Raw genomic sequence first — 20,130 nt, forward strand, 5'->3', positions numbered from 1 at the left:
GGAGACATCCAACTGTCCAAGGACATTACCGAGTACAGACCACTGTGTGAGATCCCAGTGACTGTGTGCTGCTGCTGTCCATCTTGCATTAGGGTCAGATTGTAATTAAAAATGGACATTGTTCATGGTGTCCCCTTGAAGCTCAGCCCATTATTTGCTGCTGCAGGGACTGTGCTCGGAATCTTTAGGAGGAAGATAGATGTCCTCAAATTACTACTTAAGTTGCTGAAGTATCCCACTGTTACCCTGTACCCATCCAAGTTTACGTTTTTTAATAAAGATTCAAAAAGAATACCCCTAGACTGAATATTGAGTCAGAATGAGTGACTGAGACTGTGTGCCTGGCTTCAAATGCACCAACTGGGGAATGAACCTTCGGACCAAATCAGCGGGCCTATTAGGGGGTGAGTGCTACAATGAATAGAAAACTGGCTTAAAAACCACATTCAGAGAAAAGTGAACCATGATTCATACTCAGAATGGTCTAAGGTTGTTAGTGATATCTCCCAAGGTTGAGTGCTGAATGGGACAGTTTTTAACATATTCATAAATGAGTCTGGGATTGTTGGGATTACCATTTATGTGTTTGCAGATGACACAAAGCTCTGTAGGGGATCAAAGTCCCTAAAGGAAGTCCCTGACTCTCATGCTGCTCTACTGATCACTGGTGCAATGCTTTCCAGGTTCTTTTGGACAAAAAAATAATAAATACACATTTCTTTTTACCTGCAAAAAATGTGCATTTATTATTTTTGTCCAAAACGTGAACTTATGCTTTAACAAAGAAAACCCCTTCCCATTTTATGCTGCCAGAAATGGCACCACATGGAAAGAAAATAATTTCTATTCACAAGAAAGGTAAAGGCTACAAGAAGATCAGCAAAGCTTTACTTATCAGTCAGAATACAGTAGCAAAAATTATACAAAAATTTATTAAAGCTGGGACTGCAACCATCTCACAGAAACGTTATGGCCATCCACATAAGCTAACACCTCGACAGGAGCGTCTTCTGATGAGAAGGGTTGAAGAAAATTGCCATGCAAGGTCACTGCAGTTAGCTAAAGTAGAAAGCCAAACTGGGGTGATTGTTTCTCGTAACACAATACACTTCAGAGGAATGACATGCATGGGTATCATCCACGAAGGAAGCCTCTCCTAAAGCCCATGCACAAAAAAGCCCACCTAGAATTTTCCAGGGCCCATGCTGAAAAAGAAGACTACTGAAATTCTGTACTCTGGAGTGATGAGACCAAGATCAATGTTTTTGGAACTGATGGTTTCAAAACTGTATGGTGTCGCAAAGGTGAGGAGTACAAACAAAAATGCATGGTGCCTACAGTGAAACATGGTGGTGGCAGTGTCCTTCTGTGGGTCTGCATGAGTGCTGCTGGTGTCGGGGAGCTGCATATCATCGATGGTATCATGAATTCACAGATGTACTGCTCTATATTGAAAGTGAAGATGCTCCCATCACTCCGTGCCCTTGGTCGTTGTGCACTTTTCCAACATGACAATGATCCAAAATACACATCTAAGACAACTGTTGCATTTCTGAAGAACATGGTGAAAGGGATTCATTGGCCAAGTACAGTATATCTCCTGATCTGAACTCAAATCGAACACCTATGGGGAATCCTGAAGAGACAATTTAAGCATCACTCTCCATCCAGCATCCAGGCTCTAAAAGAGGTCGTTCTTGAAGAATGGAAAAAGATCAGTGTTGCAATATATCACCAACTTGTTCATTCCATGCCTAGAAGACTTGGTGCTGTCCTTACAAATCATGGAGGTCATACAAAATACTAGACAAAGAAGTTTTTGCTGTGGAGTGTATTAATTTTTGCATCAACTAATTTGAATATAACTGAAGATTGTATAATCTAAGTTATATTATTAACCTTACTTTCATGTAACAAGCTAAACAATTCTTCTATAAAACCAACATTTTGGAAATTGTTCTTGTGCTCATTGAGATATTGATGAAAATCTTACTTTTCAAAAGGGGTGTACTCATTTATGCTGAGCACTGTGTGTGTATATATATATATACACACACACACAGTCAGGTCCATAAATATTGGGACATCGACACAATTCTAACATTTTTGGCTCTTTACACCACCACAATGGATTTGAAATGAAACAAACAAGATGTGCTTTAACTGCAGACTGTCAGCTTTAATTTGAGGGTATTTACATCCAAATCAGGTGAACGGTGTAGGAATTACAACAGTTTGCAAATGTGCCTCCCACTTGTTAAGGGACCAAAAGTAATGGGACAGAATAATAATCAGAAATCAAACTTTCACTTTTTAATACTTGGTTGCAAATTCTTTGCAGTCAATTACAGCCTGAAGTCTGGAACGCATAGACATCACCAGATGCTGGGTTTCATCCCTGGTGGTGCTTGGCCAGGCCTCTACTGCAACTGTCTTCAGTTCCTGCTTGTTCTTGGGGCATTTTCCCTTCAGTTTTGTCTTCAGCAAGTGAAATGCATGCTCAATTGGATTCAGGTCAGCTGATTGACTTGGCCATTGCATAACATTCCACTTCTTTCCCTTAAAAAACTCTTTGGTTGCTTTTGCAGTATGCTTTGGGTCATTGTCCATCTGCACTGTGAAGCGGTTTCCAATGAGTTCTGAAGCATTTGGCTGAATATGAGCAGATAATATCGACCGAAACACTTCAGAATTCATCCTACTGCTTTTGTCAGCAGTCACATCATCAATAAAACAAGAGAACCAGTTCCATTGGCAGCCATACATGCCCACGCCATGACACTACCACCACCATGCTTCACTGATGAGGTGGTATGCTTAGGATCCTGAGCAGTTCCTTTCCTTCTCCATACTCTTCTCTTCCCATCACTCTGGTACAAGTTGATCTTGGTCTCATCTGTCCATAGGATGTTGTTCCAGAACTGTGAAGGCTTTTTTAGATCTTGTTTGGCAAACTCTAATCTGGCCTTCCTGTTTTTGAGGCTCACCAATGGTTTCCATCTTGTGGTGAACCCTCTGTATTCACTCTGGTGAAGTCTTCTCGATTGTTGACTTTGACACACATACACCTACCTCCTGGAGAGTGTTCTTGATCTGGCCAAGTGTTGTGAAGGATGTTTTCTTCGCCAGGGAAAGAATTCTTTGGTCATCCACCACAGTTGTTTTCTGTGGTCTTCCGAGTCTTTTGGTTTTGCTGAGCTCACCGGTGCATTCCTTCTTTTTAGGAATGTTCCAAACAGTTGTTTTGGCCACGCCTAATGTTTTTGCTATCTCTCTGATGGGTTTGTTTTGTTTTTTCAGCCTAATGATGGCTTGCTTCACTGATAGTGACAGCTCTTTGGATCTCATCTTGAGAGTTGACAGCAACAGATTCCAAATGCAAATAGCACACTTGAAATGAACCTTGGACCTTTTATCTGCTCATTGTAATTGGGATAATGAGGGAATAACACACACCTGGCCATGGAACAGCTGAGAAGCCAATTGTCCCATTACTTTTGGTCCCTTAACAAGTGGGAGGCACATATGCAAACTGTTGTAATTCCTACACCGTTCACCTGATTTGGATGCAAATACCCTCAAATTAAAGCTGACAGTCTGCAGTTAAAGCACATCTTGTTCGTTTCATTTCAAATCCATTGTGGTGTTTAGAGCCAAAAATGTTAGAATTGTGTCAATGTCCCAATATTTATGGACCTGACTGTGTATGTATATATATATATATACACACACACACACACACATATATATATATATATATATATATATATGCATGTACATTTCCAGCTTTTTGTTGCCCTGTCCCAACTTTTCTGGGACATGCTGCTGCAACAATTTCAAAGTTACCTTATATTTTTTCCTATCATGGTACATTTTCACACTTTAAACATTTGACATGTTTTCTATTTTCTATTGTGAATAAAAAAAAAATGGGTTTGTGAGATTTGCAAATCATTGCATAATAAGGACATATTTAAATTTAAAAAAAATCTTTATTTCTATTAGCCTCTAGCCAAATGTTACTTAAACCTAACCACCCATATTTAACTCCTTCCTTCACTAAGCAATTAATTTTCTGTCAAACAAACTACCTCGTGCTACTGCCAAATATTTCAAATTTTGACTCATCAGTCCAGAATACCTGCTGCCATTTTGTTTGCACCCCAGTCCCTATGTTCTTGTGCATAGGACATGGAAACAAGGCTAAGTGACTCAACTACGCACAAAAACATAGGAACTGAGGGAGCAGAAAAATGGCAGCAGGTACTCTGGACAGATGAGTCAACATTTTGAAATATTTGGCTGTAGCAGGAGGCAATTTTTTTGTCAAAGGGCTGGAGAATGGTAAAATAATGAGTGTCTACAAGCAACAGTGAAGCATGATGGAGGTTCCTTGCAAGCTTGGGGCTGCATTTCTGCAGAGTTGGAGATTTGGTCAGGATCAATAGTGTCCTCAGTGCTTAAATATACAGGCAGACAGGTATCCATCATGCCATACCTTCAGGGAGGAGTGTGATTGGCCTCAAATTTATTCTGCAGCAGGACGACGACTCCAAACATACAACCAATGTCATTAAGAACTATGTTCAGTGTAAAGAAGAACAAGGAGTCCTGGAAGTGATGGTTTGGACCTCACAGAGCCCTGATCTCACCATCATGGAGTCTATCTGGGATTACATGAAAAGACAGAAGGATTTGAGGCAGCTTACATCCACAGATCTGTAGTTAGTTCTCCAAGATGTTTGGAACAACCTACCTGCCGAGTTCCCTCAAAAATTGTGCGCAAGTCTACGTAGAAGAATTGATGCTGTTTTGAAGGCCATCGGTGGTCACACCAAATATTGATTTGATTTCGACTTCTCTTCTGTTCATTTACTTTCCATTGTGTTCATTGATAAAAATTAAACTATGAACACTTCTTTTTTCTGAAAGCATTCTTAATTTACAGCATTTTTCCATACCCGCCAAAGAATTTTGCACAGTACTGAACGTAGCCACTCACGTGTGCATCTTTAAATTAAAAAAAAATCATCAAAAGCCACTATAGATTTCCCAACTATTCGCAAAAAACAACATAAGAATGTTCTCTCTGCACATGTTAAAGAGTCCCTAACCTTTTCTGGGCAGCTAGCTCTATATATTGCACGACAACAGATCAGATCCTGAGAACGGTCCTGTAATCTTTAATATCTACTTTAACAGCTGCCCCAATTCCTGCTGACACAGAAGCAGCAGACCAGTTGAGATTCATCACCCAGACTGGAGCAATTCTACAACTATGCAAATGCCCAAAAGAATTAGCCCGCTGCGAGCGTGAGAAGTGACTGGTGTGACCGGGTGGAAGATGTTTGTGTGCTGATGCCTTCTTTATGCCTCACAAACTCCAGCTTACGTCCGGACTTTGCTGCTATTCCTAGTGAAGGCCACTTCCCATTGGTTTAAAGTCACTGCAGCATAATGTGGTGTGAAGTGGTTGCAGGTGGAATCAGCGTACAGTGCAGGATCAGCGGGCCTGGCCGTGTTTAATTGTAGCGCAATGTTCCCTTTGCTCAGCTGCGTGCCTGTTAGGGATACGACTAAATGCTCATTTCAATTATTTCTTGGCTCTGTCTTTAGTTAACCCCTTGATGCTGATGTCACACAAATAAGCGGCCTCATAGAACTGGGCTTTTTTCCGTGGGGCCACATATTAGTGAGCAACTCCTGGCCGGTCCTGCTGCAGGCAGGTGTCCAGTGTACTGTCCTTGGCTGTGCTGGTGGTTCCCAGTACTTCCTGGTTGGTGTGGATCCTCAGGGCAGGCGGGAGTGAAGTCAGTTCCAGGTACAGCAGCAGTAGGCTTTGCACACATTCTGAACATGCATGCTCCTTCATCAGGCCAACAAAAAAGCCTAAAAAGGAAACCGAATGCAGCCACCACATCTAAGAATTGATAAGCTGCAATATAATAAATGTTTGTTTTTGGGTTTAATACCGCTTAAACCCAGGTTCACACTGTGCAGGCTGGTTGTGGGTGCAGCAATCGCATCTGTTCCCACACCTGCCGCCAAACCATGCTGCTTTTATGAGATTCGTGGGACTGCCCTTGATTCTGAATGACATTCCGATGCATCTCAGCTCGCAACACGTTTGCGGGAACCACAGGGAAATCGCATTGGCAAAAAGACCGTGGGATTTCCCTGCGGCCACCTTTTTAAGAAGGTGCATGCACCTTTTTTTTTGTGGAAAACGCAGGCATGGCAGCCTATTAAAATTAATGCACCGCCGTGTCCACGCAATCCACGCAAACATAGCCCGCACCACGTGTGAACCAGGGCTTAACGTGTACAAAACCAAGAACTGAAAAGGAATTCATTGTGGCAGCACAGTGGCTAAGTAGGTAGCCCTTCTGCCTGGCAGCAATGGGGTCGTTGGTTCAAATCCCAACCCCAGCACTATTGGCCTGGAGTTTGCATGTTCTCCCTGTATCTGCATGGGTTTCCTCCGGGTACTCCAGTTTCCTCCCACACTCCAAAGACATGCTGGTAGGTTAATTGGTTGTTGTCTAAATTGGCCCTAATATGTGTACGTATGAATGTAAGTTAGGGACCTTAGAGTGTACACCCCTTGAGGGTTAGGGACTGATGTGAATGTACAATATATACAGTTGTGTTCAAAATAATAGCAGTCAGACATCACTAACTGGATCAATCACTGTTTTTGGTGGAAATTATATTTCTACATGGCAAATAATTTACTAGCAGGTGTAGTAGAGTAATAGAAATCCAACAGACCCAACAGTCATGACATGCATGCTGCTGATTCTGTGTAATTGAATCACTAATTGAAAGGGGCATGTTCAAAATAATAGCAGTGTGGAGTTCTATTAGTGAGGTCATTCATTCTTTGAAAAACAGGTGGCAATTATTGCCCTTATTTAAGGAAGGAAGGCAGCAAATGTTGTACATGCTGGTTACAGTGCATTTCTCTCTGAAATTCTGAGGAAAATGGGTCATTCCAGACATTGCTCAGAAGAACAGCGTACCTTGATTAAAAAGTTGATTGGAGAGGGGAAAACATATAAAGAAGTGCAGAAAATGATAGGCTGCTCAGCTAAAATGATCGCAAATGCTTTAAAATGGCAACCAAAACCTGAAAGACGTGGAAGAAAGCGAAAAACTACCATTCCAATGGATAGAAGAATAGCCAAAATGGCAAGGACTCAGCCAACAATCAGCTCCAGGAAGATGAAAGAAGGTGTAAAGTTCCCTGAGTACTGTTACAATTAGAAGATGCCTATGTGAAGCCAAGCTATCTGCAAGAAGCCCCCGCAAAGTCCCACTGTTGAAAAAAAAGACATGTGCTGAAGAGGTTACAATATGCCAAAGAGCACATTGACTGGCCTAAATAGAAATGGGGCAACATTTTGTGGACTGATGAAAGTAAGATAGTTCTTTTTGGGTCTAGTGGGCGGAGACAGTTTGTCAGACGACCCCCAAAACTGAATTCAAGCCACAGTACACTGTGAAGACAGTGAAGCATGGTGGTGCAAGCATCACTATATGGGGATGTTTCTCATACTACGGTGTTGGGCCTATTTATGGCATACCAGGGATCATGGATCAGATTGAATACATCAGAATACTTGAAGAGGTCATGCTGCCTTATGCTGAAGAGGAAATGCCCTTGAAATGGGTGTTCCAACAAGACAACGACCCCAAACACACCAGTAAACGTGCAACATCTTGGTTCCAGACCAACAAGATTGACATTATGGAGTGGCCAGCCCAATCCCCGGATCTTAATCCAATAGAAAACTTGTGGCGCGACATCAAAAATGCAGTTTCTGAGGCAAAACCAAGAAATAGAGAAGAACTGTGGAATGTAGTCCAATCATCCTGGGCTGGAATACCTGATCACAGGGGCCAGAAGTTGGGTGACTCCATGCAACACAGATGTACAGCAGTTCTCAGAAACAGTGCGACTACAACCAAATATTCAATAAGTGATTCAAAGGAAAGCAAAATCTTCAAACATTTTTCAGTTTATATAGTGAATGTTTGAGTTTGTAAAGAAGAATACAAACACTGCTATTTTTTTGAACAGTCTAATATTCACTTTTCTTCAATTTTTTTTTAGAGGAACAACACAAATTTGATATATTTTTCTTCATGTTGTGATTTGGAATAGAATGTGTCGTGTTCCCAATGCATTTGTGTGTATGGAAATAAAAGCTATTAGAAGGATTTTGAGCTTTATTCGCTTTTTTTTAACACACTGCTATTATTTTGAACACAACTGTACATGGCATATTTAACAGATTAAAATGGAGAAAACAACAATTGTTAGGGTTCACATACACTTTAGCCCTAAGCTAAACTCACCATATATTATCACCTTCGCTGACCACGAATACCTGGAGGCAGAACTAGGCTTTCTCTATGTATCAACTGTCTGGCCTGCTCTGTATAAGCAATGCCCAAGCCCCGTACACATGATGAGAATATCGGACGAATGATCGCCTGTTTTTTTTTTTCCGCCTGCTAGTCTCACATCGAAAGTGAAAAGGTTACTAAAGATATGCAAATTCTCCTATGAAAGAAAGGAATTTCGAAAGTGGTCATGTATTGTACTGTATTTTTGGATGACTACTGTACTGATTAAACAAAAATTGTACAATCTGGTATCGTACGAGAAAAAGTTTTGCGCTTGTCCCTTCGGATATTGTCGCACGAATTGTCGTTATCGGCTCTCAAACGCTGTGTACCAATGATCCGAATATCGGACAACGTACAAAAATTTTTGTAGGATTTTCCTATAGTGCGTACGGGGCATTAGACCTGAAAGCAGCAGAAGGCTGCATGGAGGGATCCTGGTCTTGCCGCAAGTGTATGAGCTGATTTACCCAGCATCATTTATAAACACCAATGAGAAAACACCTAATCACTATGTGCTGAGCTGATCTGAGTGGCTCTGTACCTTGATCTCACTGTGACAGCCTATCACAGTGATCAAATACTTACTGTTACATTGTTGAACTCTCTCCCTCTTACAACAGGAGCAGGAGCAGATCAATTCATCCATTTTCACTATGAGATTTTTTTTTTTTCTTTTTTAACCTCCACATTTAATCTCCAGCCTGTCTCTGTAGGTGACCTGTATATTAACCCCTTCAACTCTATCCTCCCACTATATGTGACCTGTTCATTAACCCCTTCTGTGCCGCCTCCTTCTGAGAATGTATACAATATAATGCGTCTAGTGCACCATTGCCAGGCTCCGTGTTTTAACCCTCAAATATCAGCATATTTAATTTCCAAACATTTGTGGGGAAAAAAAAAAAAAAAAGATCGCTTTGTGTCTACTTTCCAAAAGTCATTTTGGATGTTTTTACATTGAGCTGGCATTTTTATTGTAACAGAAAGAAAGAAAAAGAACACATTTTTGCTTGTGTATGATTAGGGTAAAGGAAGAGTGTATCAGAGACAGAAAAAGGAGCATATCACGGTGGTACTGACGTATTAACCTACTTGAGGAATAGAAAGGTGCACTTTAATTCTTTAGAACTGAGCTCTGAGAAAAGTAATCCCACTGCAAGGGGTTTATTACTACTTATGTCCTGGTGGACCAGGTAAAGCATTTTTACTTGACTGATCCTCCACTCCTGCGCACTCTAGCAGTCAGATGTTCCTAATGTCATCAAGGCTGATGCTGGGATCATAGCCCTGCTTTTGATGAGAGCAAGCCTAGGGACAGTCCATTGTTGGAGCATAGGGGAGTACCATTTCCCAGTGGAATGGAAGAATCAGGCAAGAAAAACTGCATTTACCGCCCCCCTAGACATAAACAAGCAGGTAAACCTTGCTGTGCATATGAAATAGGTGTTAACTTCCTGTTTTTGATTTGTGGGTAGTGAGTAGCATGGGCAGGTGTTGTTCCAGCATGTTTCATCATTCTATGCCGTTGATTATGGCAGCAGTAGCAACTGCTACTGCAGTAGTCCTGATCAAAAAGCAGAAAGCCAGGAGGATGCCAAGGTGAAAATACTCGGTCCACCCAATAATTGCAAATAGGGCAGTGAGAGGCCACTTTAGGGTCATCTACGAGGAATTGTTCTTCAATTACACTTGCATGTCAGTGAACAGGTACGTACTTATCTGAGAGGGAGTAATTCCTTCTCCCCTTTATCTCTAACTCCTTCTTCCGCCTCCATCCCTACCTCACCCCCCCCCCACTATTATCTCTCTCTACCTCTCATCCTACCATCATCCCTCTCTCACCCTACCTCCCTCCACCCTTTTCCCCCTTCCTCATTTGCTACGTCTCTTTTTTTTTTTGCTCACCTCATCTCTGGATTTTACATATTCAACTTTGACGAATTGCTGAACACAAACTTCCAGCAAAGTGTGCAGCCAGCAGAAAGATTACTAGTCACATTCTTTGAAATACTATGCTATTGTACATCTAATGCCCATATTGGCCATGCCCATGCAGAAGTGAACCACTCAAAAGTGCAGCAATGAAAATGGTTTATTTTCCAGAATTTTTTTTTATAAAAATTATACATTTTCAGCTAACAAAAGCTGAGAACACTTTCATAAGAACTGAGAAATAACAAAAATAAAGCAATTTGCCAGAGGCATAACACTATGGTGTGTACAGGAGAATGCCTTTCAAAGATTATAAAATGTCTGAGAGCAATGCTCTTCAAATGTTGTGAACATTGGAGTGTTGGGTGGCAGTTGTATCACAGCATGGCCCAGGGACCTCAGAATATTGAGGCAAAAGGTGCACATAGAGCACTGTCATTTTCTGGAGGTTTGCTTGGGGTATATTGACTTTGTATTGGTGGCCCTAAAGAGGCCACTGGAGGTAGTGAAGAGGACATGGGAGACATGGTAGAGGCCATTGGAGGAACTTTTGAAGCCACTGGAGGCATTGGATAGGCCATTTGAGGCATTGCTGAGGTCATAGGAGGCATTAATGAAGGCCATTGAGTGGGGATAATCACTAAAAATAGGGGCTTTGTTTGATGTTGAAGGCTGTGAAATGTAGAGCTGGGGTGGTCTGCTGGGGGGAGGGGGGGATTGGTAAGAAGTGGGCAGTGGGGGAAATCACTTGGTTTTTCATAAATGCAGGGTCTGGTTAGAAGAGGTTCTCCTGCATTCTCTGGTGCAAGGAAAGTATACACTGCTCAAAAAAAATTAAAGGAAAACTTTGAAAACACATCGGATCTCAATGGGGAAAAATTTCACGCTGGATATCTATACTGATATGGACTGGGTAATGTGTTAGTTCCGTAAGGATGCCCCATCGTTTGATGGAAATGAAAATGATCAACCTACAGAGGACTGAATTCAAAGACACCCAGAAAATTAAAGTGAAAAAATGATGCAGCAGGCTTGTCCATTTTGCTGAAATTTTATTGTAGCAACTCAGAAGGGTACGCAGTAGTTTGTATGGCCCCCACGTACTTGTATGCATGCCTGACAACGTCGGGGCATGCGCCTAATGAGATGACGGATGGTGTCCTGGGGTATTTCCTCCCAGATCTGGACCAGGGCATTTCTGAGCTCCTGGACAGTCTGAGGTGCAACCTGGCAGCGTCAGATTGACCGAAACAAGATATCCCAGAAGTGTTCTATTGGATTTAGGTCAGGCGAGCGTGGGGGCCATTCAATGGTATCAATTCCTTCATCCTCTAGGAACTGCCTGCATACTCTCGCCATGAGGCCGGGCAATGTCACGCACCAGGAGGAACCCAGGACCCACTAAACCAGCGTGGGGTCTGAAAATGGGTCCAAGGATTTCATCCACTTAATGGCAGTCAGGGTGCCATTGTCTAGCCTGTAGAGGTCTGTGCGTCCCTCTATGGATATGCCTCCCCAGACCATCACTGATCCACCACCAAAACGGTCATACTGAACAATGTTACAGGCAGCATAACGTTCTCCACGGCTTCTCCAGACCCTTTCATGTCTGTCACGTGCTCAGGGTGAACCTGCTCTCATCTGTGAAAATCACAGGGCGCCAGTGGCGGACCTGACAATTCTGGTGTTCAATTGCAAGTACCAATCGAGCTCTATGGTGCCGGGCAGTGAGCAGAGGGCCCACTAGAGGACGTCGGGCCCTCAGGCCACCCTCATGAAGTCTGTTTCTGATTGTTTGGTCAGAGACATTCATACCAGTGGCCCGCTGGAGGTCATTTTGTAGGGCTCTGGCAGTGCTCATCCTCTTCCTCCTTGCACAAAGGAGCAGATACTGGTCCTGCTAATGGGTTAAGGACCTTTTTATGACCCTGTCCAGCTCTCCTAGAGTAACTGCCTATCTCCTGGAATCTCCTCCATGCTTGAGACTGTTCTGCAAGACGCAGCAAACCTTCTGGAAATGACACATATTGATGTGCCATCCTGGAGGAGTTGGATTGCCTGTGCAGCCTCTGTAGGGTCCAGGTATCACCTCTTGCTACCAGTAGTGACACTGACCCTAGCCAAATGCAAAACTAGTGAAGAACAGAAAAGATGAGTATGGAAAAAAATGTCAGTGGCCTCCACCTGTAAAACCTTTCCTGTTTTGGGGGTCATCTCACTGTTGCCCATCTAGTGCACCTGTTGTGAGTTTCATTAACACCAAAGCAACTGAAGTGTATTAACAACCCCCCTCTGCTGCTTAACTGACCAGATCAATATCCCAGGAGTTTGAGTTGATGCTATACTCTAATTAAAAAGTGTTCCTTTAATTTTTTTGAGCAGTGTAGTTGAGTGGTGTAAATGTTTAGCATGCCTTCAACAGAGTGAATGTTTGCCCGAGTTTTAGCTGTGGTTAATTAAGACTGGTTTTGTTAGAAGTGTGTTATGAAAGTTATGCTCTAGACCGTGCTCAAAGACAGTTCATAGAACTGTGCACATGGGCACATGTGCATAAGCGTTGTGCACATGCTCATGAGCATTCTAGTTTGATGGACTTTGGTGCCTAGTGGCCTATTTAAAGCCTTACAGGACTCTAGTTCATTGCAGAGTGGTCCTCAGCTCCCCGTTTGTGAATTGATCCTGTGCTCATCTATATCCTGACCCGGGTTGTTCATCCTGCTTGTTCCTGAACCTCTGCTGCTGACTCTGGCTTGTGTCTGACCTTGCTTCCTGCTTCAGTACATCTTCTGTTCACTTGATGCGGACAATGGCCTGGCTCTGACTGCTCCCAATTCCTGACTTTGAACTCCTGCTGCCTGGTTGTTGCTGACCTCTGTTCATCTGACCAGGCACCCGAGATCCAGTATCTTCCTACTGCCAACTGGCCTGCCCCTGCTCTGCATCTGCTTCCAAGATATTCCCAACTGGATTTCCTACAGGCATCCCGTGCTACTCTGTGCCCTGTTATACCCTCTCATCATCCCAGGGGAAACAGGACAAGAAGTGTAAGAGCAGCCCTCTCGTCAGCTCGGCCTCGACCAGGCACATGACAAAGTGAGGGCATTCCCTTGTGGAGTAGTTACGGAGTGGGATGAAGAAATAGGGTAGACATGTTCATGATGGAGTACACAGCAACCCAGGTGTAGACCGTCTTGTATGGAAGTCCTCATGGCTTATAAGGGTTCTAGGAACAAGTGGCGGTAATAGCATGCCATGAGACTAAGACTAAGCTCTGAATGGTGGAATTTCACAGCCAAGCTTGAAGAGTTCAACACTGTTTGAATACTTTTCAAATGCATTCCCACTTTTCAGGTTTCAAAAACATAAATTAATACTATCCAGGATACTAAATAAGTGTAACATAAGTAACAGATATTGGGTCTCATACCCGCTGTAAAACTACAGTACTGATCACAGGATGATTTTTTTTTTCTTTATTGTCCGTGCCACTGGTTCTTTAAGGCCCAGGCTTTGCCCATCATGGTGGTCAAACCCCCGAAAGATGTCTGCATCTGGGTTCTATAGGAATGGACCACAGTCCTGAACCTGTATAGCATCGTGTGGCTACCTATACATATTGTAATCAGTGTCAAGATGAGTGCCCAAAAGCAGGATCCAGTGCCTGAAGCGACATTACAGGCCATCCTCATAGGTATGGCTTCCAAGGTTTTACCAACTAACTGCACTGCTTCTATTGTTGTAGTAAAAGGCAGTGAGGAATTGACTGAAGAGGGGGTGTGTCTAATCACCGGAACATACATGCCCGTACAAGTCTATAATCCAGAGTTTATGAATATCCAGCCTGTATCCTGGTACTGTACAATTAAGATAATCAAATATTTCAACATATCCCCATATTAACATTTTTTCTGTTTATCACCATTAGAGAAATTTCCCACCATCAATAAAGAGAATTTGATAAATGCTTAACCCTTTGCACAATTTTTATCTTTCCTCCAAGACATATATAACAGATAGAAGGCGGTGTTTGATTTACTAGTTTAATGTAAATGGAATTAACTGTACGTATGTATCTACCTCTTTCACCTCCTTAGCGGTATTCCCGAGTGTAGCTCGGGGTAAAATTTGAGTACCAAGAGCGGTAACCCCGCGCTACACTCGGGCTTACCATGAGGCGTTGCTCAGGGGTCCCTGCAGCACTTACCTTGTCCTTCGCTCCCGCAATGTGTCCCCTGCAGCGTCCCCGGCCATCTCCTCCGGCCGATGCCGGCATCCGGCTACCGTGTTCCGGTCCCTGTGACGTCGGGATGTACGGGCGCCGGAACCGGCGGCAAATTTGAAATTTTTTAAAAATGTATTTTTTTAAAAATGATTATTACATAGTAGAACATTGCTGTTTCAATGCTTTTTACATACATTTTGTCCCGAGTGCTTTGTCCTGCGCCCTGCCTGCATTTTGTCTGTTCTTTCTGCCTGGAAACTTAGAAAAGTCCATGGCGTCCAAAAAGCGTCCCTTTACGTCAAAAGCGGTTTTAGACCGGCTAGAGAACAGCGATAGTAAATCAGAACCACTTGCAGAATTGAGTGATAATGATTTGTGGGGGAAATTCATCATCAGACACTGAAAACGATTTTGCGACTTTGCTCAGCGATGTGCGAATTTGCCTCTGTATTTCAAATTTCAGTGTTTTTGGTTTGATTTTATTATTGAATTAAATTTATTATTATATTTTTTATGATTATTAAACTATAATTTATGATTTCGTGTTTCAAATTTTATCCTACCCGGGACGTTTACTAGACTCTTGTTCGGACAGATTTCAGTGAGTTATTCCTAAAAATTACAGCCTACAATAAAAAACTACATATTTCCATGCAAAAAAATGGTACCGCTTTCAGCACAAAAAAATCGGAAATAATCAGACCGCTGAGGAGGTTAACAAAAAAGTAAAAGCACAGATTCCAAGAAATAAAATAACCTTTATTAATCACATTAACTTATTTAGCTCACAGATGATGCAATTTGCATGAACATTTTATAAAAAAAAAAAAAAAAAAAAAAAACACCCCAGAAAACCCCCCCCCCCTACTAATGCTTCTCATCAGATGGACTGGAGGTATAGCTTTCTTCTTCACTGAAGGACGGTACAGATTCCTGGAAAACATCAAATAGAAGTCTTAGGTGGACGACATATGAGGAGATAATACAGCGGCATAAATGACTTGATATTTTGCACAGTGCAGTAACTCTTAACCAAAGTAGCATTGTCCTCCTTCTGAGCCCTACACATACACATTGTGCTCTCTGCTGAGCTCAGTTATGAAATGGGAGAGAAAATACTGCAGCTGCTGAGGATATCTACAGTGACAAGAGATATCGCTGCGCATGAGTGGGGCTCAGAAGGACAGCGCATAATCCCCACCCCAGTACCCATAGGGGGTACTTGTCCCAAAGACTGGTCCATCCTAGAAAGGAGGGCAGGACGGAGCTGTGAAAAATATCAGAAGTGTTTGGGGCAAGATTAACTCACAAAGAATGGATATTTTTAAAACTTATGGAATAGTGTTCATGGACTGAATATAGTCTTTTTTTTTTAAATGTGAACTAACCCTTTAAACAACAATCTTCTCAGTAATTTATTTTAGCCATGTGTTTTATCTATAATAAAAAAAAAAAAAAAAAAAAAAAAAAAAAGATTTCCTTGTTAAGATATCCAAAAGTCCTGAGACTGCTGTTGAATTTCTTCTTGGATGTCATATTAGCAGCCCCAGCAGAATCTGCGCTGCCACTCAAGTGACACCGTATAGTATTCCCTATACCTTCTCCTTTGGCTACTACATAAAAGTTTATGTACGGAGGGGCATAGGAGCTGGACCAGCATAGACAGTGCTAGGACACTAACAGGACAGACACTTCCGGGAAGAGAAGAATGCATGCAAGGAGTGAGAAGGCTATGTTAGGGAACTGGCTCTTCAGAAGTAGTCAAATTTCCTAAGAAGTTTAGCAGCACATAGTAAAAGGAATAAAAAATAATGTATGGAATGGAAAAAAACATTGCAGGCAAGCATTTTAAATACCTGCAATTTTCTGTGCTGTTACCTGTAATTTTTTTTCAAGCTGGTGACATGTTGTCTTTGAGCTGGAGCTTGAATAAGGCTAAGTCAAAAAAAACAAAAACCGCTCTATCTAGTTAATCTACAGATCTCTATACTTGTCACAATAGCTAAAACACATAAGAGCAAGCATTTATAAAAGTGTAAAAGTCATATCAAGTGTTTGTCTTCCAGAATCGAAAAACTGTTAAAAGATTTTTTTTTTCAACGTGCAAAATAATGGAGCATTATCTAAATTCCCCTAAAACACATAAATTGACTTCTGAATGTCACTGTTAATCTACATCTCCCCTTTCCTAGGCTTCTATTAAAAAAAATATATGAGGTTTAGTGCCTCCATGGCTCTGAAGAGTTGAAAGAGCCAAGTGAGATGAATATATATTTAAATAAAACAAAATAGCTTTTGCTAGTTTTGTAGAAAAGATGAAAGGCGAAAAAACAAAAAACAATTAGTGGTCAATAAAAATAAGGGATTAAAACCACCTTTCAAGCTGCACAACATGGAGATAGCAGCCCCAGTGGATTGTGGGCGAAGCTTTACCTTCAATATGACCTGCAGATGTGGGGCTGATCGTATCTGATGCTTTTAACACAATAATCCAGCGAAGGTTATCTACTCCCGAGAGTATAACTAAATTAATCCTGCAGCTCTGAGCCGCCAACACTTCACATGAACATCACATCCCATAGAGAAATTGCGCTCAAGATTTAATCCCCGTGTAATTAAGTAGACAACTTTTTTTTTCCCTTTTTAAAGAGAGCAACAGTGTTGAGTTTATTATGGGGAGGCAGAACATTCGCATACAATCTTTAGAGGTGTGCGTAATTAGAAAGCACTCACTTGGGGTTCGGGGAAAGGGACAGGCTTGCCTGCATTCCTTAGACTGGTTGCTAACAGTTTCAAGGAGTCTTCATTTAGCTCTATCTGTTCGGCTTTCATGCTCTCGAACAAAGCGAGGGCATCGTCGAATTTCTTTCTGGTGACTAGGAGGAAAAAAAATAACAAAAGGAAAAACAAACACATAAGCCTTAAAGTAGGTATCTTAAAAATCAGAACTGGTTTTTAACCATTCCAGCTTTCTCACCTGTGCACTCATTATGGACAAGAACAATTCCTACATTTCTGCTATGGTCTTTGCTTAACCACTTGCCGTCTGCCTGCTGTTTATATAAACGGCAGGGCGGTGGCACTCCAGGGGCCGGTTGCTGTTCATAAACGGCACCCGCCTTTCTAGCTGTGCGCGCTCCTTGGGAGCGCGCAGCACTGTGATCTGATGCCTGCTGTGTCCTCCGGACACAGTGAAACACCGATCGTCGGACGGGACCTCTGTACGAGGTCCCGATCACGTGATCACTGATTGGCCAATCAGTGATCACATGCAAAGTAGTAAGCAAGATGTCACTTGTGACATCATTGGTTACTACGTGTGAAATCTGTGAATGATCACAGAGGTCACATGGTACAAGGCTATTCACAACAGCCTTATACCATGTGACAAGCTGTGACCAATCACAGCTCACTCAGTATTTCTCAATGGCTGCAAGAATGCAGACAGAGAGAAAGAGAAATGAAATGATTGCATTTACATCCTATATGGGTGTAAAAGCAATCACTGTTAAAAAAAAAAAAAAAAATCTTCATCACCCCCTACAAGTAGTACAGTGTCACCATGGTGACACTGTACTGCTAGGGTGACAGTATGTAAAAAACAAAACAAAAACAAAACATAAATAATATAAAAAAATAAAATAAAAAACAGAACAAAAACAAAACATAAATAATATAAAAAAAAAAATAAAAATGTTTAAAAATTATCATTTTTGGTTATAAACTAATTTGGCTTTTTTTTTTTCTAAAAATATAACGGAATACATTTTGGTCAAGATTTATGATGAAAGATTATTTATTTGCAAAATTTTATAAGAAAAACACTTTTTTTCAAAATGTTTGGATTTTTTCATTTACATAGCAAAAAAAAAAAAAAAAATCCCAGCGATGAATAAATACCACCAAAATAAAGCTTTATCTGTCTCAAAAAAATAGTAAAACATTCATATGGGTACAGTGTTGCATGACCGCGCAATTGTCATTCAAAGTGTGATAGCGCTGAAACCTGAAAATTGCCCTGATCAGGAAGGGGCAAACGTGTCCGGACTGGAAGTGGTTAAGTAATGACAATTATTATATAAACCAACAAAGCAATACACATTTGTTTTTAAAGAAAAATAAGGCTCTCTTTTGTTGATATTGTCATGCAAACAAAAGGATTTTTGGCTTAAAGCGGTAGTAAGCTTCTCTTTGTGATTTTTACCTAGAGGTAAGCTTATAATAAAGCTCACCTGTAGGTAGGATGAATGTCTCCTAAACGTTCCCCGTTAAGGAGATATCTGCTTGTTTGGCAGCCGGTGACGTTACACAGCATATGCCAAGAAGGAGTGGCATTACTCATGTCATTCCTTCAGAGCTCTGTGCCGCGACCATGCCTCCCGAAAGCATGCGTGGAAGTAACGTCATCGTTGCTCGGCCATTCAAACAGCTGGAGCCCACAAACCCGTAAGGAAGACCAGGTGAAGATGGAAGCCCTGTCAGTGGAGACCGCGTGCCACGGGAAGGCTTTGTTTCAAGGTAAGTCCTCATAATATTCTAGCATGCAGTGCATACTAGCACATTATGATACTATCTTGTAGGAGGAACATTTTTTTTCATAGGCTTACTACCCCTTTAAAAGTGATTCTAAAGGTATATTTTTTTCTTTAAAATAACAAACATTTGACATGTACCTGCTCTGTGCAACGGTTTTGGATCCTCCTCTTCTTTGGTCCCTTGCTCCGGGCTCCCCCCCACTTCTAACTGCCCCCATAGCAAGCAGCTCATTCCCCAGCTGGCCCTGTGTGCCCATAAACACACACAGTGCTGTTCGGCCCCACCTCCTGCTCTCTACTCTCTGGCTGTGATTGACGGCAGCAAAAGCCAATGGCTCCTGCTGCTTTCTCCATGGCCAGTGAGGAGAGAGGCGCTGCTCTCGAGCACAGTTCTGTATCAATACAAGGTAAGTATAAAGGGGAGCTGCATACAGAAGGTTTTTTTTTTTTTTTACCTAATGCAAAAAACGCATTAAAAGGTAAAAAAAAAAAAAGGAAAAAAAAACAAAAAAACCTGCCTTTAGAACCACTTTAACCTGTAAATTAATTTTATTTGTACATTATAGACACAGGATCTAAGTGTTGAATTACTGGCTTATGCAGCCAATGTCAGGTGACTGGACGCTGGCAATCACAGCTGTGAGGATAAGTCGTAGCATAACCCTCCCAGTCGCAGCAGGCCTCAGGTCAGTAGAAAGCAATTATAAAGGAACAGAGGAGATGGACCTGTGTCGAGTAACATACTTAAAGAAGAGGATTTTTATAGGTAAGTAAGATATCCTTTTTTCTTAATTGAACATTACAGGACAAAGACTCTTAGTCATAGATAACAGATGCCAAAAGCTATGCAGCTGAGGGGTGGGCAACACAAATTCCAACAGACCCAAATAACAAACGGAAAGCTGAAAAAGCAGTCTGAAGGACCTTAGGCCTAAAAATGGCACCAGAAGATGCTGGAATATCCGCCTGGTAAAACAAATGTATTAACATAAGATCAGGTGACAGTCTTGTTAATCTGGAAAACAG

General features: G+C 41.7%; 1 protein-coding gene across 1 annotated transcript in view; it reads right to left on the reverse strand.

Annotated features, from left to right (window-relative positions):
* Positions 1 to 15,307: 15,307 nt before the first annotated feature.
* Positions 15,308 to 20,130, reverse strand: part of LOC149461813 (leucine-rich PPR motif-containing protein, mitochondrial-like) — a 115,266-nt gene continuing 110,443 nt past the window's right edge. Inside the window, exons 14-15 of the mRNA XM_089677848.1 lie at positions 17,303 to 17,445; positions 15,308 to 15,502 (exon numbers count right to left, since the gene is read on the reverse strand). Coding sequence (XP_089533974.1) covers positions 15,437 to 15,502; positions 17,303 to 17,445 — 209 coding nt within the window. The 3' untranslated portion in view covers positions 15,308 to 15,436. The remainder of the gene's footprint in view (positions 15,503 to 17,302; positions 17,446 to 20,130) is intronic.

This window comes from Staurois parvus, unplaced genomic scaffold, assembly GCF_062004578.1.
Source record: "Staurois parvus isolate SC_StPar_1 unplaced genomic scaffold, SC_StPar_1.0 ptg000192l, whole genome shotgun sequence".
NCBI lineage: Eukaryota > Metazoa > Chordata > Amphibia > Anura > Ranidae > Staurois > Staurois parvus.